Below are 19,428 nucleotides of genomic sequence, written 5' to 3'. Positions count from 1 at the left end.
TGGTTAGAAATTGAGTGGAGACCCATGGTGGAGGTCAATACATACTTTTTCTCCTTTGGTTTTTAGTATTGGGGTAATTCATTAGAACAATATTTAAGAATGAATCTTTGTATCATATGTCATTGATATGGAAACTTGAGGAAAGGGAAGTCATATGATTTATGTCCTCTAGTTAGAAACTTCATTCTGTAAGTTGTGGGGAAAAGGTGGAAGCTAGCGAACTACCAGATAATGATTCTCCTGATATGTCTCTGTGGCTAGTCAACAATGAACTATTGAGTTATTTCATTTATCCTTGCGGTGAACTTCTATTTTTCAGAGGTAAAGTCAATTGTTATTCATTCACACAGTGGATGACACAGTCTTGGTGTTCCTTCTTCAGGATGTTCACAGGAGCCTGTGTGGTTGGACTTATCCTGTGGCTGGCTCTAGACACAGCCCAAAGGCCAGAGCAGCTGATCTCCTTTGCAGGAATCTGCATGTTCATCCTCATCCTCTTTGTCTGCTCCAAACATCACAGTGCAGTGAGTTTGGGGTATTCAGGTTGGACTACCAGCACAGAACTAGGGCCAACTACTAATTACAGAGAACCTGTGTCAAGTGTTCATTACAATGGCATAGAACTAAGTTTATAACAACCTGTAGAATTTCCCTCTTTTTTTTTTTTCATGTTTAAGTTTTTTTATTGTTTTTTTTTTTTTTTTTTTTTTTTTTTTTTTTTTTTTAGAATTTCCTTCTTTGACAGTTTTATTCTAAAGAGAAGTTTTAAAGATCTCAAAGGCCCTAGACCACTTATTTTCAAACTGTATGTTGTGATGGTTTCGTGAGTCTTGTACATTTTGTGGGTCTAGGCCAGCATTAAGAATAAAAGAAAAAAATAAAGGAAGAAAAAAAAAGAATATAATGGAGAATTGTGCTGAAGTATTGGTTTATAAAACTAATTAGAATGTATGTATGTATTATAAGTGTCATCTAACTTCTAGACACACTTTTGAAAACCATATGGAGACATGTGGCTCTTAACATCACGGCCCTATTTCCCCTTACATCCTTCTCCCTGTGCCATCTCACTCCAGATTTACTATTAACATCCTAGGTTAGTTCTACCTGGAGTTCATGTGTCCATTTTAAAACTGTAATCAGCAGGCTCTGGAACTCACATTGGAATAATTTTCTTATTGATTCCAGGTGTCTTGGAGGACAGTGTTTTGGGGCCTGGGTCTTCAGTTTGTTTTTGGGGTCATAGTCATCAGAACCGATCCTGGATTTATTGCATTTCAATGGCTGGGGGATCAAATACAGGTATGGGAAATTAGACAGAGGGGCTACGTTCTTTTAGAATCCTAGAGAAAGGAGATTTGAGGGAAGTATGGGAAGATTGGGCTGTGTCTAGTTAATGATGGTGGTGGGAGATCTGACTGGGAAGGGAGAGAGAATACTGGGGTACAGCTAAAATGTGAATGATGAGAATCAACCTGCTGAGTCCTCCATCTTTCAGTGAGCAGCTCATGGGGACATAGCTGGCTCACAGGCCATCAAAGAGAGGCAAGGCTCAGTAGCAGCAGTAGGTCCTAATCATCCATGAGGTGAATTCTAGCTCAGCCTGTGTCCTGCCTGGATTCACTCTTGTTCTTGTATTTTTCTCCCTTTCAGATTTTCCTGGAATACACTGTGGCTGGCTCCAGTTTTGTCTTTGGAGATACACTGATCCAAAGTGTCTTTGCTTTTCAGGTTGGATCTATTTTGTGGGCAGGAATGATAGTCAGTGGAGGGGTGGGGGAGTAAAGCAGAGGTTGAAAATGAATGTCCAAGAGATCAACCAACCTGCACACTGATTTGACCCTAAGAAGGTGGTTTAATCCCCTCAAAGGGAAACAGCATCCATTTATTGCCCTTTGATGCCCTTTACCATCCTGAAAGTAGATGAAATGGGGTAGGGGGCAGTTTAGAAAACATTTCCTTTTGCTAGAGTACAGATGGGCTAGTAGATTTGCAATATATTTTGAATTTATTCCTAAATTACACTGTATCAGATTTGCTTGGAATTCAAGAGCTTAATTTAGAGGCCTGAAACACAGTTTATTTATGGTATACATAACACATACAATGTAATATCTTACCAGCTGCCCACCACTCTCATTACAGTCCTTACCAGTCATCCTTTTCTTTGGCTGTGTTACGTCTATTCTCTACTATCTGGGCCTTGTGCAATGGGTAGTTCAGAAGGTGAGTTGTTTTTCTCTGCTAGTTGGGAGATGGGTCTTCATGTCAGGAACTGTCAAGGCCATGAAGATGACACTTTGGAAAAATGTTTTTATGTAGGATATAGCATGTTAGAACCAATGTGCAAAGGCAAAGTATCCCAAGCATGGTTGATATCAAATGGTGTGTTAGATTTACATCACTGTGACAAAATACCTGAGAAAATCAACTTAAAAGAAAGCAAGGTTATTTTGGTTCACAGTTTCAGATGTTTCAGTCCATGGTCTTTTAACTCCATTGTTTTTGGCTTGTGGGAAGGCAGAACCTTATGTCAGGGAGCATTTGGTGAAGCAAAGTTGCTCATCTCATGGTGACCAAAGAGCAAAGAGAGAAAGAGGAAGGAGCCAGAGTTCCAATATCCCTATAAGGGCACATCCCCAGTGTTTAATTTCTTCCTACTAGGACCCACTTCTTAAAGATTCCACTATTTCTGGTAGTACCACTGGCTGGTGACCAAGCCTTTAACACATGAACCCTTGGGGAATACTCTAGATGTAAACTGTAGCAGGCCCCATGTCATCTGGGGGGCAGAGCAGGGAGAGAAGATGGGCTGGACCACTCTTCTATACCAAGTTTTAATGTACTTGTTCTTGAGGCCAAGAGTCCTGAGTTCTGGTCTAGGCTGTTTGTAACTTCTCTAGGCCTCAGTTGCCTTATCAGTAGAGTGGAGGAGGAGGGGTTTTGCTGGTAATTCTCCAAGATTCTTGCTAATGCTGATGGTTTAGGTCTCTATGCTTTTAGATCGCCTGGTTTTTGCAGATCACCATGGGAACCACCCCCACAGAGACCCTGGTTGTGGCAGGAAACATCTTTGTGGGGATGGTAAGTACCCTGAGGTCTTCTGGTCTTCTTTTCTCTGGAGAACTGAGAACTTGGGAGAAAACAGGTTCATAAAAGTATTCTTTCCTTATGAAAAGTCAAATGAATGAAGATTGTGGGGGCACCCAATCCCTGATGAAAGAAATCTCAGAAACTAAAAGAGGACTCAGCTCAATGTTTTCACCCTTCAACATCTACTAATAGTTACCTGGGCACACTGAATCTGGGCACACTTTTTACACAGGAATTTATAGGAATGTCATAATCCAAATCTTATCCCCCTTCAGGAGCTATGAAGGGTATTTGATCTATATTTTGGTTTCTACCTGTCACTCCCTATGACCTTTATTTTCTGGGTCTCTGTGGAGACAAACGCTTGTCTTACCCAGGGCTAACACCAAACCCCTTCCTTATAATGCTTGCTTAGTACATTTATCTGTGTGGACTATACGCTCAATATATGTTATTGCCTGTTAGCTCAATGTTAAGGATAATGGCTTGTCAAATTGACAAGGAGTTAGAATTGAGGTCTTTCACTCCAGATTCTTAGACTGATTACCTGCTTCAGATATGTTCTCAGAGTACTTCTGGATACTTCCACCATAGTCCTCCATATTTTGTTAAAAGTATCCACAATCAGCTTAGTTTTTCTGTTCTAGACTGTAAGAGTAGGAACTTTGCCTTATTCATATTAATATCCTTAGCATCCTAGTACAGCACTAGTTACATGGTTGGTACTCATTAAATTAAGGTTGATGCTAGCTTTAGTTTCCATAATTGGACCTTTGTATTTCATAAACATCATTTCTTTTGACTCTTTCAGAAAGAGTTGGCTTAGATCATTTACTTGCAATTTCATTTTATGAATACTTTGTCAGCATCTAGTATCAAGACTCAGAAAGTGCTCAGTATTCCACAAGTTCATTCAGGAAGTGCATGACTTTAGAAATTGAGAATAACAAAGGAAATATGCCATTTCTTGGCTACAACATATTAAAATGTGAATAGATGAGACACACATGTATGGAAATGGGTAAGAACAATGCTAGTCAGGACCCAATTAGGTGCTAGGGGAGTGAGGCAGATGCTGGGAGGGCCTGAGGCAGAGCTCAGGGATCCCCCTCAGAGGGACCGTGTCTCACTGAACAGCTCTCACACTGAGGGGTGTGTGTCTAATGGGTCCAGTCCCTGTACTGGGATGGGTACTCTAGCGGAGTCACAACCTCTTAGCATCTGACTGTCTTCTCCTTGTTTATAGACAGAGGCACCTCTGCTCATCCGTCCCTACCTCGCAGACATGACCCTCTCTGAAATACATGCAGTGATGACTGGAGGGTTTGCCACCATTTCAGGCACGGTGTTGGGAGCCTTCATATCCTTTGGGGTAGGCATGGTCCAGGGGATCACTCCTGGTTGAGCCTGAACTGGGTTCTGCCGAGCCCCTGATTCTGGGTCTGAATTTACAGATTGACGCATCATCCTTGATTTCTGCCTCTGTGATGGCCGCCCCTTGTGCTCTTGCCTTGTCTAAGCTGGTATATCCAGAAGTGGAAGAGTCTAAGTTCAAGAATGATGAGGGGATGAAACTGTCCCGTGGGTGAGTCCAAGGAGGCACATAATTTGGTAGATGGTGAGGTACACACAGAGTCAAGAGAGTCCTTGTGGTGGCAGAGACTTTAAGTCTTAATGAGGGGAAGAATGTGATTCCATTCCAGCTCTTGCCTATCTCTGCCTTCAGCTAATCATGTTGATTTTCTTCTTTGGTTTAACCCTTCTACCTGCCACTAGTTTTTGCATGCCAGTGTACTGTTTGCCCTCCACTTCAGTGTAATTTCATGGTCATTATATCAGATACTGCTTCAGAGTCATTTCCACCTCACCTTTCTCACACTGGCCTTGTACCCACATCCTGCACTGTAGGAACAGTGGGATTTCTCTTCTCTGAGGGGCTGAGACTGCTCTAGATACCATGTTTTTCCCATATGTCCAATGAGCACAGGAAGGAGAGGAATATTCTGGAAGCTGCCAGCAATGGAGCCACAGATGCCATAGGCCTTGTTGCTAATGTAGCAGCCAACTTGATTGCCTTTTTGGCGGTGTTGGCCTTCATCAATGCTGTCCTCTCCTGGCTGGGGGAATTGGTGGACATTCATGGGCTCACTTTCCAGGTAAAAGATTATTCTTGTTGAGCTGTCCCTCTGTATTAAATAGTGCTTGAACTGGGCATGTAATTCTGGCCCACAGTAAGCTAAGAGAAAGCATGAATGGGGGAGGGGGGAGTTGGGCCAAGGCTTCCGAGAAGGCCCTTGGTGTCTAACCTTTGTTATTTGTTCTTTTCCTGGGGTGTCTCTCTTTCATTCAGGTCATCTGCTCCTATGTCCTGAGGCCCATGGTTTTCATGATGGGTGTAGAGTGGGCAGACTGTCCAATAGTGGCTGAGATAGTTGGAATCAAGTTTTTCACAAATGAGTTTGTGGCCTATCAGCAACTGTCTCAATACAAGAACAAACGTCTCTCTGGAGTGGAAGAATGGATCCAGGGTGAGAAACAGTGGATTTCTGTAAGTGACAATCCAGAAAAGCATAAATAGTGTGAGGTTTCAGCCATGGCTATCTTAGGGTAGACAGAAAGCACTACAAAAAAGTTTATTGCAGACAAACATGTCTTTCTACTGTCACAGGCTTACCCACAAAGCAAGCAGAACCTCTGCTTATCAGCCTCATCTTCAGTACCTGAACTACTTATTATGAGATTGGTGTGCTATTTCTCTCCCCCACACTCTGATCCAACTTCTCTGTGTAATGTAGTTGCTGGGTTTTTACAGTGGGGATAGTCCAGGGAAGACAATTTTATTTTATTGGTACTAGGGATTCACCTCAGGGCCACACACACTGAGCTATATCCTCAGTCTTTTTTGTTTTGAAACAGAGTCTCACTGAGTTGCCTAAGTCGGCCTCAATCTTGTAATCCTCCTGCCTTAGCCTTCCAAATAACTGGGATCATAGATATGTACCACCATACCTGGCAAAAGGAACAGTGGTTTTCTGAGCATCCTTTGTACACCCCTTAGAATAGTATGGGAAAGACTATAGTCTCTAAGTCCCCTGGAACCTCCATCATGATTGTAAGAATGCACACGTGGGACTGAACTTATCTACTTACTTTCTTACTTTTGTTTCTCCTAGGTGAGAGGTGAAATCATTACAACATTTTCACTCTGTGGATTTGCCAATCTTAGTTCCATAGGAATCACACTGGGAGGCTTAAGTGAGTTGTTACTTTTTCCCCAGCACCCCAACAAGCCAGCCAGATCCCAGCTTTTGTAGTGGGTAATTCCTGGTACTAGTATAAGTTGAGTCTAGATAGAGAAGCTGATGCAAAATGATCCATCTTGGGCTGAAGTTAACTTAGAGCTAAATCAATCATCTACCTGACTACGCATAGGGTCTTTTATAATCTCAGCTTTCATTGCTTTTTCCCTATCAAGGGCCCCAGAAGTGGATTTTATTTTTATGTTCCTTATGGGGAGAAAATGTTACAATGACATTATTTCTGTTTTGCTCTTAAATGGGCACAGTGCATATGTAAGTGAAAATACTATGTTTTTAAGTCAATAGTGAAGGTACTTTCTGAATTAGGCTGTTCACTAGTTGTCTTCACAAAAGCAGGATTTGCACAAGGAATAAAAAAGACAAATATTAGATACCTAAGGCATGTAGATAGTAAGAGCAAGTGTTGTAAAGTGTTGGATTAAAGGGTGAAAGTCACCAGGTGTGGGAGGAATGAGTATTTGAAGCGGAAACAGATCTATTGAGGTTGCTGGAGATATTGCTGGATGTGGGTGATGGTTGGAGGGACAGCATAAAGAAGGGGGAATGGTCTGGAGGGCAGGGGAATGATTAGCAGATCCTGAGAGTTTGGGAAAGTTCAAGTTAGAAAAGGATCTTAGAAGAAATGGAGTATAAGAAGAAAACAGCTCTGTGTGTCCATTTTTTTATGGCAAATATATTCTGGCAATCATTTTTTTTATTTATTTGGTAGCTGGTTGAACATTAGAAGTGAAATAATTTTTCACTTTACTTTGCTCCTTCTGTTAAACACCTGTCTATATCATTATTATGATGCATGATTACTATTTGATTATGAGAAGGACATCTAGTAGTGTGATATGTACGGTGTGGCTTAGACTTGAGTGAATGTTATCCTCCTTAGTCCTCTGGCTCAAAATGGTCCTTCTAATTCTGATGCAGGCTTAAGAGTGCAGATCTCAACTGGGAAGCACCAGGCATTTGCACCCATCTGAAATAATCCAAAGCCTTTCTTGATCCAGATATATCTTGGTGTGTTCACAGAACCACTGAAGTCAGTATCAGAACCATAATTCTTAGTTCTAAGTCTGAATTAGGGATTCCATAGGATAGTGTATACACACTTCGCTGGTCAGCCATAGGTGGTTGGTGGTAAGGAAGCTATTCATCTGCTGTGTTTTGCTCTTCTGCATTCTTTTCAATAGGGGCTCCTGGCATGTAGCTGATTACTATGTTGTTTTGTCTGCAGCATCAATTATACCCCAACGGAAGAGTGACCTGTCCAAGGTTGTGATCAGGGCCCTCTTCACAGGGGCCTGTGTATCCTTTATCAGTGCCTGTGTGGCAGGTAAGCCTCAGTCTGGGCTCTTGGAAGAAATCACTTCTAGATCAAGACAAGATATTTCTCAGAATATCGATCTAACCATTCATCCCACAGATGCATAGACAAGGCATCTAATGTATAGGGCTCCCAGTTTATGACCAAAGAATAAAAAGCCTGGAGGAACATGTGTCAAATATTTGCCTTAGTATCTCTGTTTCCTTTACCCAGGAATCCTCTATGTCCCTAGGGGAGCTGAAGCTGACTGTGTTTCCTTCCTAAACACAAGTTTCACCAACAGAACCTATGAGACCTATGTGTGCTGCAGAGAGCTCTTTCAGAGGTGAGCATCAGGACCCCTGCTCACTGAAGGCATCCTCTGAGGGTGGGAGCAAGGTCTTGAGGGCATATCCTGGGGAGCTTGAATACAGTGAATGAGAGGAGACATGGGCATTGGTGATGGACTAGATTTGTGCTTTTTTTCTCTTAAGTGCAGCTTTGGTATTGGCCCTACTAGGCCCAGGTGATAGGTTCTATCTATATTACTGGATACTGAGGGTAGAGGGATAGGGCAATAAGTAAAGAAGGGTGGTTTCTCTGGTAAGTTACTGTATTTATTGTGGTTGGAATATAGATATGTTATAGGTGAAGACTTAACTGTGGTCCTAAGTGGTTAAAAGATTGTGGGCTTCTTTTTTATTTTTAAAAATAATTTCATTAGTTGTTGATGAACCTTTATTTTATTTACTTATTTATATGCAGTGCTGAGAATTGAACTCAGTGCCTCAAACATGCTAGGCAAGTGCTCTACCACTGAGCCACAACCCCAGCCCTAAGATCATAGGCTTCTTCAGATAGAAATGAGACAATTGAGAGAGGACAAAGTTGAATTTATAAGTCATTATGTGTTCATATAGTATAAAAATGCACTTATTTACCAAATTCTAGAAAATGAAGAGAATGTATCATTAAGGTAAAATAATTAATTTTGAGACACACAAAAGGAAGGGTTTATAATTAATACTCTTTAATATTTTACAGCAGTACTTTTTTTTTGTAATGTGAAACTAAAATTTTTTCTTTTGTTCATATTGGGATGTTTCTGCAGATCTTGTGATATTTGTCTCTCTAGTGTGATATATAAAAGTTTAGTTAAAAGGAAGGATTTGAGGAACTAGAATGTAGGGTATTGTCAAAGCAAAATGTGTATGTATCAGTGGTGACTTCTGGGTGAGTGAGGAGGGTTCTGGGAGCTAAAGCTAAATGATGGCCTTGGATTAAATGCTAAGGAATTGCTGGGCTTCAATGCCTGTAATCCTACCAACTCGGGAGGCCGAGGCAGAGGATCATGGGTTCAAAGCCAGCCTCAGCAAATTATTGAGGCTCTAAGCAACTCAGTGAGACCTTGTCTCTAAACAGAATACAAAAAAAGGCTGGGGATGTGGCTCAGTGGTTAAGTGCCCTGAGTTTAATCCCCAATACCAAACAAACAAACAAACAACAACAACAACAACAACAAATGCTAAGGAATTTAGTTTTTGATCTGAAGAATTCTAAACACTGACATGTTCAGGTATGCTTTTCAAAAGATCTTTCTAGCAGACATTTGAGTATCAGGGAAATCAATAAACACACTGCTGTAATAGTCCTAGTGAGAGATGATAAGAACTAATCCTATGTGGTTTTAAGAATGGAGAGGCACTAGACCAAGTGGAATGAACAGGATTGGTCATCAACTAGATAGGAGGAAGAGGTAAGGTGAGGAATACAAAGGACTATAGCTTCTCTGATGTGGAAAAGGAGACCCAAGTGCCAATCATTCACTGAGAGGAAGGGGACCAGTTTCAGATGGGACCTCTTTCCATTTTGGTTGTGTTAACTTGGAAGTACCTGTGTGATCACCATGTAAAACTACTCATAAGCCAAATGGGACTGAGGTTCAGGAGGGAAATCAGAGCTGGAGATGCTTGGAAATTATCATTAAATGTCCTTTAATTATCATTAAATTCAGGTAGATATTTGGGTGCTAGCTGCTTAACAAGTTAGTAGACCCAGTTAATGAATGTTGCTCTGCCTATTTGGAGGTTATCATCAGAGAAGGCAACCAATGTCCTCAAAAAAAAAAAAAAAAAAAAAAAAAAAAAAGCCAACCCTTTTGATGAGTATTAAAGATTAATTATAAAATGGATAGATTATTGGTCTGACATAATTTTGTTTATCCCTGTGTTCTTATGACAGTGGATTTCCTAGTCACATACTGAGGGTCATTAGCAGCTAGAATCTGAAAGAGATGATGTTTTTGTCCAATTAATTTATACTTAGTTAGTCTGAGCTATTTTCAAGACCTTTTTCCTCTTTTTAAAGAGGAAAATGGCCTTGGGATACCACCTTACTTTTTAGATAAATTCAATTCTAGATCATTACTAGGCATAAATTTTAGGAAATTTCTAAATGGACTATGGTTAGGAATTGGACACAGGAGCAGAGACATTGTACAGGGTTCCTTGCTGGTATTCTCTCTAGTACTAATGAGAAAACAAATTTTTTGGATCTAATTTATTTAGTCATGGCTGATGGATACATTTGTAATTTCTGCTTTTATAACATTTGGGGTAACATTTTGAGCTGCTTGTAAAACTTGACACCTTTTGTTGCCTTGTTTTTATCTCTCTGGCTTTTCATTTTTAGTACTTCTCTGAATGGCACCAACCCACCTTCTTTTTCCGGTTCCTGGGAAGACAAGGAATTCAGTGCCTCAGCCCTTGCTAACTGCTGTGAACTCTACACCAATGCCATCTGTGCCTAAGGCTGGTTGGTCCATTTCCATAACAGTTCTGATCTTAACAGATGGCGAAGGCTTATACTCAGGTTTCCCATTCTATAAAGAACTCATTAAGATCTATAATAGTAAGGGTAGAAGATTCATTTTGGTCCACCATATCTCAATAATGAAATTAGCATTAATTTTCCATTATTTAGATGAACCAAATAGGAAATTACTCCTGGGCCCTCTTAAACTTTTATTTCAAAAAATAAATATTATCATATCAAAAACATCTTGAAAATCGTGCTCCTTGTCATCTTAAAAATTGTACATTGCCATGTGCTATAAAAATGAATTAGTATGTAATGTGTCCTAGGGCATGGATGGGGGAACTGTTTCATGGAGTTCTGTGGATCAGTATATTATTAAACTTATATATGAAAGGTACATGAATATTTAATGATAAGTTTTTTCTGGTTGTCACATATTTGTAAACCTGCAAATCATTACATAGTAAACAAAAAATACTTCCTATACACAAAACTTCTAAGGAATATTCATTTCCTAAAGGCCCTTAACTTTTATCGTTCTGCCTTAGTGCCAGCCACATTTGCTTCATGTTAACGGAATCTTTTAGAACAGTGGTTTCCACCAGGCCTCTTTTTCTTCCCAGGGGACATTTGGTGATGTCTCCAGACATCATTGGAGGTTACAAATAGGAGGATGCTACTGACATCTACTGGGTAGAGACCAGGATTGCTGCTAAAATTTCTACAGTGCCGCCTCTTACAACAAAGAATTCTCTAACCCCAAAATCAACAGTGCTAAGGCTGAAAAAAGAATTTACAATATTTAATATATTTATATAATATCATTTATAATATTAAAAATATTATGGCCTTAAGGAAAAGTTTCAAAAGGATATAGGAGTTCCTGAAAAAGTTAAACATGAAATTATCATATGGCCCATTCCACTCCTATCTCTCCCTCTCTCTCAATATATATATATGTATATATGTTTATATATAAATTATATGTATTATTTAAATATATGTAAATATATATTTAATTCGAAAGAATTAAAAACAGGTATTCAAGAGATGAAAAGCTGACTAAAAAAGGCACTCAAACCAGTACATGTACATGCATGTTGTCAGCAGCACTATTTACAATATAAAAGTAGAAACATGTACTCATGGTAGTGAACATCTGTAATCTCAATGACTTAGGGGCTGAAGCAGAAGGATCATAAGTTTGAGGCTAACCTCACTAATGTAGCAAGGCCTTAAAGCAACTTAGTGAGACCCTGTCTCTTTTTTTTTAAATACCTTGATTTTACTTATTTATTTTTATGTGGTGTTAAGAATTGAACCCAGTGCCTCACACATGCTAGGCAAGTGCTCTGCCCCTGAACCACAACTCCAGCCCTGAGACCCTGTCTTAAAATAAAAAATAAAATAAATAAAATAAAATAACTCAGTGGAAAAGCATCACTATATTTAATCTCCAGTAACTGCCCCCCACATGAAACAGTCCAAATGTTCATCAACAAATGATTGGATTAAAAAATTGTGGTATATACATGCAATGGCATTTTAACCATTAAAAAGATAAAGTGCTGGGCTTGGGCTGTAGCTCATTGGCAGAGCACTTGCCTAGCATGTGTGAGGCACTGGGTTTGCTCCTTAGCACCAACTACACAAATACATGAATAAAATCCATCTGCAACTACAAAAAAAAAAAAAAATGAAGTGCTGATCTAAGATGTGTAGGGGAACCTTCAAAACATTATGCTAAATGAAAAAAGCCAGACATGAAAGACTTGCTATAGTATGATTCCATTTATATGAAATACCCAGAATAGATAGAGCCATAGAGACAGGACACAGATTGATGGTTGCCAGGGCCTGGGCGGTGGAGTGTGACTGATTACTACTTGGGTGATGGGAATGTTTTGGCACTAGTTAGAGGTGGTGGTTGTGCCACATTGAGAATGTGCTAAATGTCACTGAATTGTTTGCTTTAAAAAGGTTGACTTTGTGTTATGTGGATATCACCAAAATTAAAAAAAAAAAATTTAAAGGATTTAGTTACTTGTATGTTCCCTTAGCTAATCTACCTCCTCCAACTTCCCAATTCTCTGAGCAACTCACTCCCATGTTTTCCAAATTTGACATAAAAGAATAAAGAAAGCTTGGATAATTGCTTCTTGAACTGCTGACTAATTTTGCTATAATGCCTGGTTTTTCCTGAGAGGCAGCAGAACACACTGATTGATAGTATTGGATGTTAGGCTAGCTACTTGAATTCTTATATAAACCCTCCCACTTTTCGCTAGGGTAATCTTGAGAAGTTCCTTGTCTGTGCTTTGGTTTCTTCAACTGTAAAATGAGGATAGTGAGACTAACACAGGTAAAGATGGGAGTTTGTTGTAAAGGGATCAAAACAGCGACTACTCACAGTCAGTCCCAGATGAAAAACAATGCTGTCCTCTCCTGGCTGGGGGAGTTGGTGGACATTCACAGGCTCACTTTCCAGGTAAAGGATTATCCTTGTTGAACTGTCCCTCTGTCATTAAATAGTGCTTGAACTGGGTCTCACTCCAAAGGCCTTGCTCTTAACCCTGTGTGCAATCTCATGCTGTCTTCTTTTGCTTGCTCCAATCCAGTATTTCAAGGTCCACTAGTTTAACCCAGGTGATCTCATCAGTTTCTAAACTCAAAGTGTTTTATACTTTCTGTCCTTCCCATGTGCCAATCATGTTATGCTATGTGACTTCTTTTGTATTTTTGTCTTATGTTGTTATCTGTTCTCTTCTATTGCACGAGTTTAGAAATGGTTGCTATAAAAACTGGCAATGCTCCCAAAGATACAATTATTTTATTTGGCAAGTTACTTTGATCAGCTCTTTAAATATGAAGGTGCATAAGGGCGGAGACCTGTTTTGTTGCCAAAGCTTTAGGAGCTAGTGCCCTGCAAAAATAAAAGTAAAATTGTTGAGTGAATAAAAAGATGAAGTTTCAGTTGCTTGGGCCTGAAATACCCGGAGCAAAACGAAGGGAGAGAAAATGTCTACTAAATGAAAGAACATACATAAAGCATTTATACTACCTGTTACAGAGTGAACATTTAATCTATGTTTATTATTATTGGTACATAAGTATAATAGGAATTGGGGAGGGGGCTTATGGGTAGCAGGTAGAAAGGGGGAAGGCAAAAGAAAAAAAATGGATCACAATAGTCCTGGGATAGGGCTATTTGTGAAGAGTGGCCAATGAGGACTTTTCTGAGGCAGAAATGGGCACGAGGCATTTAAGAACAGGATACCTCATACCTTGTTATAAACCTCACCATTCTTGGTCTCAGATCTTCAGTAAAAGTCTACTGTACTTATGGTCTGGTGCAAGTGCTATTCAGAAGAATTAAAGAATCTAGGAGCTGTCCAATGTAGGTGGTGTGGCATAGGCCATCAATAAGCAGGGCTCGCATTCGGCAGAGGGAGTTACCTGAAGCCACAGGTTATCAGGAGAGAGGTAGGATGTCCAGGAATATTGGAAACAATGCTGGTTTTTCTCATTATATATAGGATGGGAGCTCAAGACCATTTTTATTAAATCTCAAAGGACAGGAGATTCTCCAGTAGGGTGGAGATTTTATGACGCCATCCAGCGGAGTCAACTTGGTGCGGGAGACAAACGAGTAGCGAGGTTCTTGAATTTGGAACGGTTTATTGTTGATTCAGGAAACCCGGGAACATCAGAGAGCTGGCTTATATTCCCTCCAGGAGGTGAAGGGTAGGGCTGACGCCAATTATGTGAAGATTAGGCGAGGAGCTAGCTGTCCAATCATGGTAAAGTTCAAAAAAACGAGCAGGCACTATCAGGAGCACTCGGGAACACCTGTGCATGTGTTGTGTGAGTGGACTTAATTGGATATGGCCAATGATAAATTACCTGGGTGTGCTTATGTTAATCAACCTCCTCACCACCGATGTGATCAAAACAACCTCTGACTGGCTACCAGGCGCCATCTTGGCATAGTCCGCATGGCATAGCCCCCAACAACTTTAGGCACATCAAGATGGTTAAACCTGTGCTGTGATTGTGTGGTTATTCAGTGTAAATCATGTTTATATTGTGTCCTCCCATCTGGATTGTAAATTTTTGGAACTAGAAACTATGACAAATGAATTCAATTTGTATAGCATTTTTCTATGTATGAATTTCTTTACGTTAACTTTTTGGAACCATCAAAACTTTTTGTGGTAGGTATGACAGGCATCACTCCCTCTCACCCCGTTCTAAAGACAAGGTCCTGCAGAGAGGGGCTGAGTACACTTGCCCTTGGTTATGGAGCTAACAAGACCTAAACCGAACTCAGAATTATAAGGCTTTTCACCATCTGGGTGAAGTCTAGCGTTCCAATCACTTTCTTGCCATAGTCCTAAGCCACCTGTCCATGTACACACTCACCACACACAATACTGAGTTTCCTTAAGAAATCTACACTTGCCTTTTAAGTGACTTTAACAAAGGTACCCAACCTCCCAGCACCTCTGTTCTCATACTCTTAGCTATACAAATGAGACAATGGCTTCATGAAAGGGTGGTTGTGGGAGATTAACTTAACTTTCAAGCCCTTGGTACACAGAGATGCTTAATGAATGTTCTCTTCTCCTTCTAATCTTCTGACTCAAGTTCAATACTGCTAGGGTCTGAATGCTTATGTCCACCCCAAAATTCATATGTTGAAATCCTATCCCCCAAGATAGTACTATTAGGAAGTGAGAACTTTAGAAGGAATTGGGTCATGAGGATGGAACCTTCATGAACAGAATTAGTCCCTTATAGGAGGCATGGGAAACCCCTGATCCTTCTGTCATGTGAGGTTACAGTGATGGCTGTATATAAGGAAGCAGATGCTCACCAAACACCAAATCTATTGGTGCCTTGATCTGGGACTTCCCAGCATCTAGAAATGTGAGAAAAACATTTCTGTTGTTTAAAAATCACTTGGTATAAAGTATTTTGTTAGAATAGCCCAATGGACTGAAACAAATACTTTCTGTATAACTCTACTATAAATTTCCTTTTTTCCCCCATTTTCATGCAGTATTTCAAACATTTATAAAAATAGAGTCAAAGAACGAGTACTATCTTATCTTATTCAATTCAGGTTTTTAAAAGAACAAAAACATTTCAAGAGTAATTAAAGGGTTTTTTGTAGTTCTCCTTGGTCTCACCAAAAATCTCTGCCGACCCTTCCCATTACCAACCGATTACTATTCTGAATCCTTCCCATTCCATTTTTAAAAACTTTTACCACATAAATGTGGATCTGTATAGTTATCAAATGCACATTCGTTTTAAGGATGTACAGTATTTTAGTGTTTTATTTACTTAATTAATTAATTTATTTTGCAGGGTACCTGGACTGAACTCAGGGTCACTCGGTCACTGAGCCACATCCCCAGCCCCATTTTGTATTTTATTTAGAGACAGGGTCTCACTGAGTTGCTTAGTGCCTCGCTTTTGCTGAGATTGGCTTTGAACTTGAGATCCTCCTGCCTCAGCCTCCAGAGCCACTGGGATTACAGGTGTGTGCCACGGTGCCCATCTTAGTGTTTTATTTTTATATTTTTATTGGTGCCTTATAGTTGTACATAATGATGGGATTTGGTACATATTCATAGGTGCACATAGTACAACAATATAATTTGGCCAATATCACTCCCTAGAACTTTCCCTCTCCCTCCCTACCTCCTACCCCTCGGTCTTGGTCTTTTTCCTCTACTCTTCTCCCTTAGATTTTCATGAGACCTGCTCCCACTTTTCTTTTCCTTTTTCCTCTCTAGCTTTTGCATATGATAGAAAACATGTGACCCTTAACCTTCTGAGTTTGACTTATTTCACTTAAAATGACAGTCTCTAGTTCCATCTATTTTCCTGTAAATGACATAATTAAATTTTTCTTTATGGCTGAACAAAACACTTATCTGTTGATGGATGCCAACATCCAACTATGTCTAGTTCCATAGTTTGGCTATTTTGGATTATGTTGTTATAAGCATAGGTATGCTTGTATCACTGTAGTCCAATGACTAATTGTTTAGGATAAATACTGAGGAGTGGTACAGCAGTGTAATGATGGTACATGCCTAATTTTTTTTTTTTTTTTTTAGTTATAGATAGACACAACACCTTTATTTTGTTTATTTTTATGTGGTGCTGAGCAAGTGCTCTGCACTGTGCTATAACCCCAGCCCAATGCCTAGTCTTTTGAGAAATCCCCATACTGATTTCCTTAGTGGTTGTACTAATTTACAATCTTACTACCAGTACTAAAATGTTCCTTTTTCTTCACATCTTCTCCAGCATTTATTATTATTTATATTCTTTTTTTTTTTTTTTTGTACCAGGGAATGAACCTGGGGACACTTAACCACCAAGCCACATCCCAGTTCAGTTTTTTTTTTATTTTTTATTTTGAAACAGTTGCTGAGGGCCTTGCTAAGTTGCTGAGGCAGGCTGTGAACTTGCCATTTTCTTGCCTCAGCCTTCTGAGCCCCTGGGATTACAGGAGTGTACCACTGTGCCTGGTTTATTTGTATTCTTGATGACTGCCATTCTGACTGGGGTGAGCTAAAATCTCAGTGTAGTTTTGATTTGCATTTTCCTAATTATTAATGATGCTGAATGTTTTTCATATATTTCTTGGCCATTTGTATTTCTTTTGAGAACTGTATGATCAATTCATTTGCCCATTTATTAATTGGGTTAATTGATGTTTTGAGTGTAAAGTTTTTTGAACTCTTTATATATTCTAGATTTTTAAAAAATTCTAGATATTAATCCTTGGTCAGAGGGTAGCTAGCAAAGATTGTCTCCTATTCTGTGGGTTCTCTTTTCATATTCCTAATTGTTTACTGTGCAATTTGATGCCATCCTACTTATTAACTCTTGGCATTATTTCCTGAGCTTCAGGGGTCCTATTGAGAATGTCATTGCCTGTGCCTGTATGCTGGAGTGTTGACTTCATATATATTTTTTTGAGTCTATAGTTTCTTCTAGAAGTTGCTGGTCTAATTTTGAGATCTTTGATTCATTTTGAATTGATTTTTGTGCAGGGTGAGAGATAAGGGTCTAGTTTCATTCTTCTACATATGGATGACCAGTTTTCCCAGCACCATTTGTTACAAAAACTGTCTTATCTCCAATGTATGTTTTTGGCATCTTTGTCAAGGATCAGATGACTGTGGATGTGTGGGTTCATCTTTGTGTCTTCTATTCTGTTCCACTGGTCTATGTGTCTGCTTTCATGTCAGTATCATGCAGTGTTTGTTGCTATATTTCTGTAGTATAATTTGAAGTCAGGTATTGTACTGCTCCCAGCATTGCCTTTTGGTTTAAAATTGCTTTGGCTATTCTGGGTCTTTTATTCTTCCAAATGAATTTTAGGACTGTTTTTCCTAGTTCTGTAAGGAAGGTCATTGGTATTTTGGTGGGACATAAATTTCTTAAATTTCTCTTCAGGGCATTTGGTTCCATGCCCTGTGCATGTTTAATTCCTCTCTGAGGGGCCAGAGGTAGGTGAGAATCATGGGATTGGAGGCTAGGTTAGATCCAGCTTGTGTTTGCTAAGGGTGGCCTGAGGGATCCAGATAGAAACCCCAGTGGTATATTTAAGGTACAGGTCCAAAGATCAGAACTGATGGAGCTAAATCTACTCTTTCATAATAAAGGTGTTGTAGATCCAGAAACAGGAACAACCCAGTCATTAAATGGCTTCAATGCAAATACGAGTGCTTCAGAAAAACTCAGTTCTCGTGCATGAGAATCAGCTACCAAAGGTGGAAGGTGCTGAAAGACTGAAGGAAGAGGCAGAAGATCCAGGATTGCACAAAGTGCAATTTATTAGAGCCAGAAGCATGTCTTGGGTGGCAGCAAGACATGGGAATCCCTACACCTCAAGGCAGTGGAAGAGGGATTTATATGTTAAGCTAGAAAAAGGTGGGCCTCAGCCCACCAGAATGTACCTGGTCTTTCTCAAAACTACTAACATGTCTAGTGTCAGTTAAGAAACTGTCTGAGCATCAGTGACTGACATAATACACTGGACTGTCTTAACAACTCTGACCTGTAGGGTTTGGGATTTGAGGTAGGATCACCTTGTTGACCTGAGGTAGGGTCAGCTGTTAGGCCAAGATGGCTATAGTCATGTCCAGCTGAATCCCTACAACCAGACACTCATGATAAATTTTTGTTATCAACAAGAAAATATAGTTAAATAAATTTATTAGGAGACTTTTATTATAGCTTCTATTTTCATTATACTAAATAACTTGGATTTGTTTTTAAAATCTCAACTCTTGCTTCCAGAAAAGTGAAATGTATATTTTTTTAAAGCTTAAAATTCGTTTTGTCACTGTCTCAAGGTTCATGTCTATCACAGTCCTCAGTAGATTTCCCTTGACTATGAAAATTCTTTACTATATATTTGAAGCAGGAAATAAAACAGAATATTGAAGCAGTTTTTAACAAATACAGAGTAATTTTTTTCCCCCTGAAATCATATTTCCACTTATCAAGAGCTGTCATTCCCTCAAGGGAGGTAAACATTATGTCTGTGGCATTGAGTGCCTCAAAAGAGAAATTGGAGGCGAAAGCTCTCTTTTCCATGATGACAAGACTCAGATTTGAATTATTCATCAAATGAAGGATATTTCTTCATGGTTTACCAAACTCCAAGGATAATTTAGCAAATTTCCCAAAAAAAATATTATTCTTCATCTATTTGACATTTGAGGGCTCCTGTATTCATGATTTCAAAAGTAAATCTATGACTCAGTGAATGGGCAGACTATCCTTCAGCTATGTAGCTATAATTTATAGAACAAAAACGAATATCAATATATTTCTTTAGTGGGTTTCAGAGACAACTCAAATATTTAAAAG

At 39.4% G+C, this 19,428-nt stretch overlaps 1 protein-coding gene across 1 annotated transcript in view; it reads left to right on the top strand.

Moving 5' to 3' along the window:
* Positions 1–10,610, top strand: part of Slc28a2 (solute carrier family 28 member 2) — a 30,773-nt gene extending 20,163 nt beyond the window's left edge. The window contains exons 5-17 of the mRNA XM_047540843.1: positions 383–524; positions 1,189–1,302; positions 1,654–1,731; positions 2,146–2,226; positions 3,004–3,084; positions 4,340–4,465; positions 4,548–4,678; positions 5,081–5,249; positions 5,444–5,641; positions 6,267–6,348; positions 7,639–7,737; positions 7,942–8,053; positions 10,399–10,610. Of these exons, the coding sequence (XP_047396799.1) occupies positions 383–524; positions 1,189–1,302; positions 1,654–1,731; positions 2,146–2,226; positions 3,004–3,084; positions 4,340–4,465; positions 4,548–4,678; positions 5,081–5,249; positions 5,444–5,641; positions 6,267–6,348; positions 7,639–7,737; positions 7,942–8,053; positions 10,399–10,516 (1,531 nt within the window). The 3' untranslated portion in view covers positions 10,517–10,610. The remainder of the gene's footprint in view (positions 1–382; positions 525–1,188; positions 1,303–1,653; positions 1,732–2,145; positions 2,227–3,003; positions 3,085–4,339; positions 4,466–4,547; positions 4,679–5,080; positions 5,250–5,443; positions 5,642–6,266; positions 6,349–7,638; positions 7,738–7,941; positions 8,054–10,398) is intronic.
* Positions 10,611–19,428: the final 8,818 nt, after the last annotated feature.

This window comes from Sciurus carolinensis, chromosome 2 (assembly GCF_902686445.1).
Source record: "Sciurus carolinensis chromosome 2, mSciCar1.2, whole genome shotgun sequence".
NCBI classification, from domain to species: domain Eukaryota; kingdom Metazoa; phylum Chordata; class Mammalia; order Rodentia; family Sciuridae; genus Sciurus; species Sciurus carolinensis.
Note: the sequence above shows the minus strand (reverse complement) of the source record. Positions and strands in the feature narration are given on the sequence as shown.